The sequence below is a fragment of the Bison bison genome, unplaced genomic scaffold, assembly GCF_000754665.1.
Source record: "Bison bison bison isolate TAMUID 2011002044 unplaced genomic scaffold, Bison_UMD1.0 scf7180017864178, whole genome shotgun sequence".
Lineage (NCBI taxonomy): Eukaryota > Metazoa > Chordata > Mammalia > Artiodactyla > Bovidae > Bison > Bison bison.
In genome coordinates, this window is record NW_011494750.1 from 955,388 (window position 1) to 957,078 (window position 1,691).

Sequence of the window (1,691 nt, forward strand, 5' to 3'; positions counted from 1 at the left end):
GCTGAAGGCAGGCAGAATCCGCCCTAAGTGAGACGGGCCGAGTAGGTCTGGCTGGGTTTCGAGCCTCGAGATGAGACGTGGAAGGAATGTAGGGACTGAGAGGGGCAGGGGGAAGATGCTCCTGGAGAGGGAAGTAGGGGATTGGGAGAACAGGGGTTGTCAGGGTGTCGGGGTTCCTGGTGAACGTGGGGCAGAAGCAGGGCCTGGAGAAAAGGGCACGTGAGGTGGCCGCGTGGGAAAAGTCAGGGGAAGTTGTGAGGAGTTGTGGCTGGGGAGCAACCGGCGCTTTGAAATTCGGGCAGCTGGGAATTCCCGGGAGGCAGGGAAGAGAAATGGGAGGCGGAGCTGCTGGGCTGAGTTGGGGGCCTAGGGCCCCTGGGCTGGGTGGCTGGATGCCAAGAACGGTTGAATGAGGTGGGGGGAGAGCCCGGGGTGGGCCATTGTCTCCCAGGCCCAGTCTGGGGAGGTTCAGAGGAGCAGCTTGGGGAGCTGGGGCTGTGGGTGGAGGGTGCAGGGGCTGCAGAGGGAGGATCGGTCCCTTTCCCAGGATCCTCTCTGGTGGGTTTTGGCAGCCAAATTCATGAATGTGCGAGCCTGTGAGGGTGTTCTCAGGGCAGGGGGCTTAAGGTGTCTGTAGGGAGCCTTGTATATAGGCATTGTGGAGAGGGGTCCCAGGGGCAGGAGAATGTGGGGTGTGTGGCCCGGAGACCCAGGGAGGAGGGCCTCTGACAATTACATCTGTCATTCCTACGTCGTGTGCTCCTGGCGGGGAGGGGTGGGGGAACTGAGTCCTGGAGCCATCATTTGTATGATTCATCCCAGTCCCCCAGGCCAGCTGCTGCGGAGACCCTTCTTCCCACCTTTCAGGCTTTATGATCACGTCCCTGCCCCTTCCCTAGGCCATGGCTTCCCAGGCTCCAGGGGAGTAGGGCTGGGAGTGAGCATCTTCCCTGTAAACCCTCCACATCTGAGACCCCGGGATGGCTCTGTCCCTGGATGGCTCTGGCTCCCCTCCCCACTCACCACCAATGTTGGCCGTTGCCACTTTCATTGAGGCCAATGAGAGCATCTCCCCGAGGCCCAGCCAGCTTCCCTGGGCCCAGGGGGTGGGCTGTCCCATGTCAGCAGGCCTGGCCAGGAAGGTTGTGACTTGCCACCCCTCCTGCCTGCGCCAGAGGGCTCAGGCCCTTGGCAAAGTGGAAGGGGGGGCAGGGGCAGCAGCAAATGGCCTAGGGCTGGCCTGGGGGGGCAGGGTCAGGGCCTCCCTGTGCCGGGCACTGCTGAGCGCCTCTGTCACAAGGGCCTTTTGTTCCCTGCACAGGACACACTGAATAATAACTCTCTGGGCAAGAAGCACAGTTGGCAGGATCGGGTGTCGAGATCATCCTCGCCGCTGAAGACAGGTAAGTGAGGACCCTTCCCTTGCCTGAACCCCAGCTGTGGCCAGCAGTGGTCCTGGAGCCTGCCGCAGGCCCGCGGGGAGGCCCCACCGTGTCTTGGTGTCTGTGTCCAAGGGCCGGGTGAGGGCGCTGCCTTCAGCCCCGCCCCGCCTGCTCTCCAGGGGAGCAGACGCCTCCGCATGAGCACATCTGCTTGAGCGATGAACTGCCGCCCCCCAGCAGCCCCGCACCCACCAAGGATCGAGGCACCTCCACGGACAGCCCCTGCCGCCGAAGCGCCGCCACCCAGAT

General features: G+C 63.3%; 1 protein-coding gene across 1 annotated transcript in view; it reads left to right on the forward strand.

Annotated features, from left to right (window-relative positions):
- Nucleotides 1-1,691, forward strand: part of MAPK8IP1 (mitogen-activated protein kinase 8 interacting protein 1) — a 9,384-nt gene that overhangs the window by 3,707 nt on the left and 3,986 nt on the right. The window contains exons 4-5 of the mRNA XM_010842449.1: nt 1,104-1,403; nt 1,562-1,677. Of these exons, the coding sequence (XP_010840751.1) occupies nt 1,104-1,403; nt 1,562-1,677 (416 nt within the window). The remainder of the gene's footprint in view (nt 1-1,103; nt 1,404-1,561; nt 1,678-1,691) is intronic.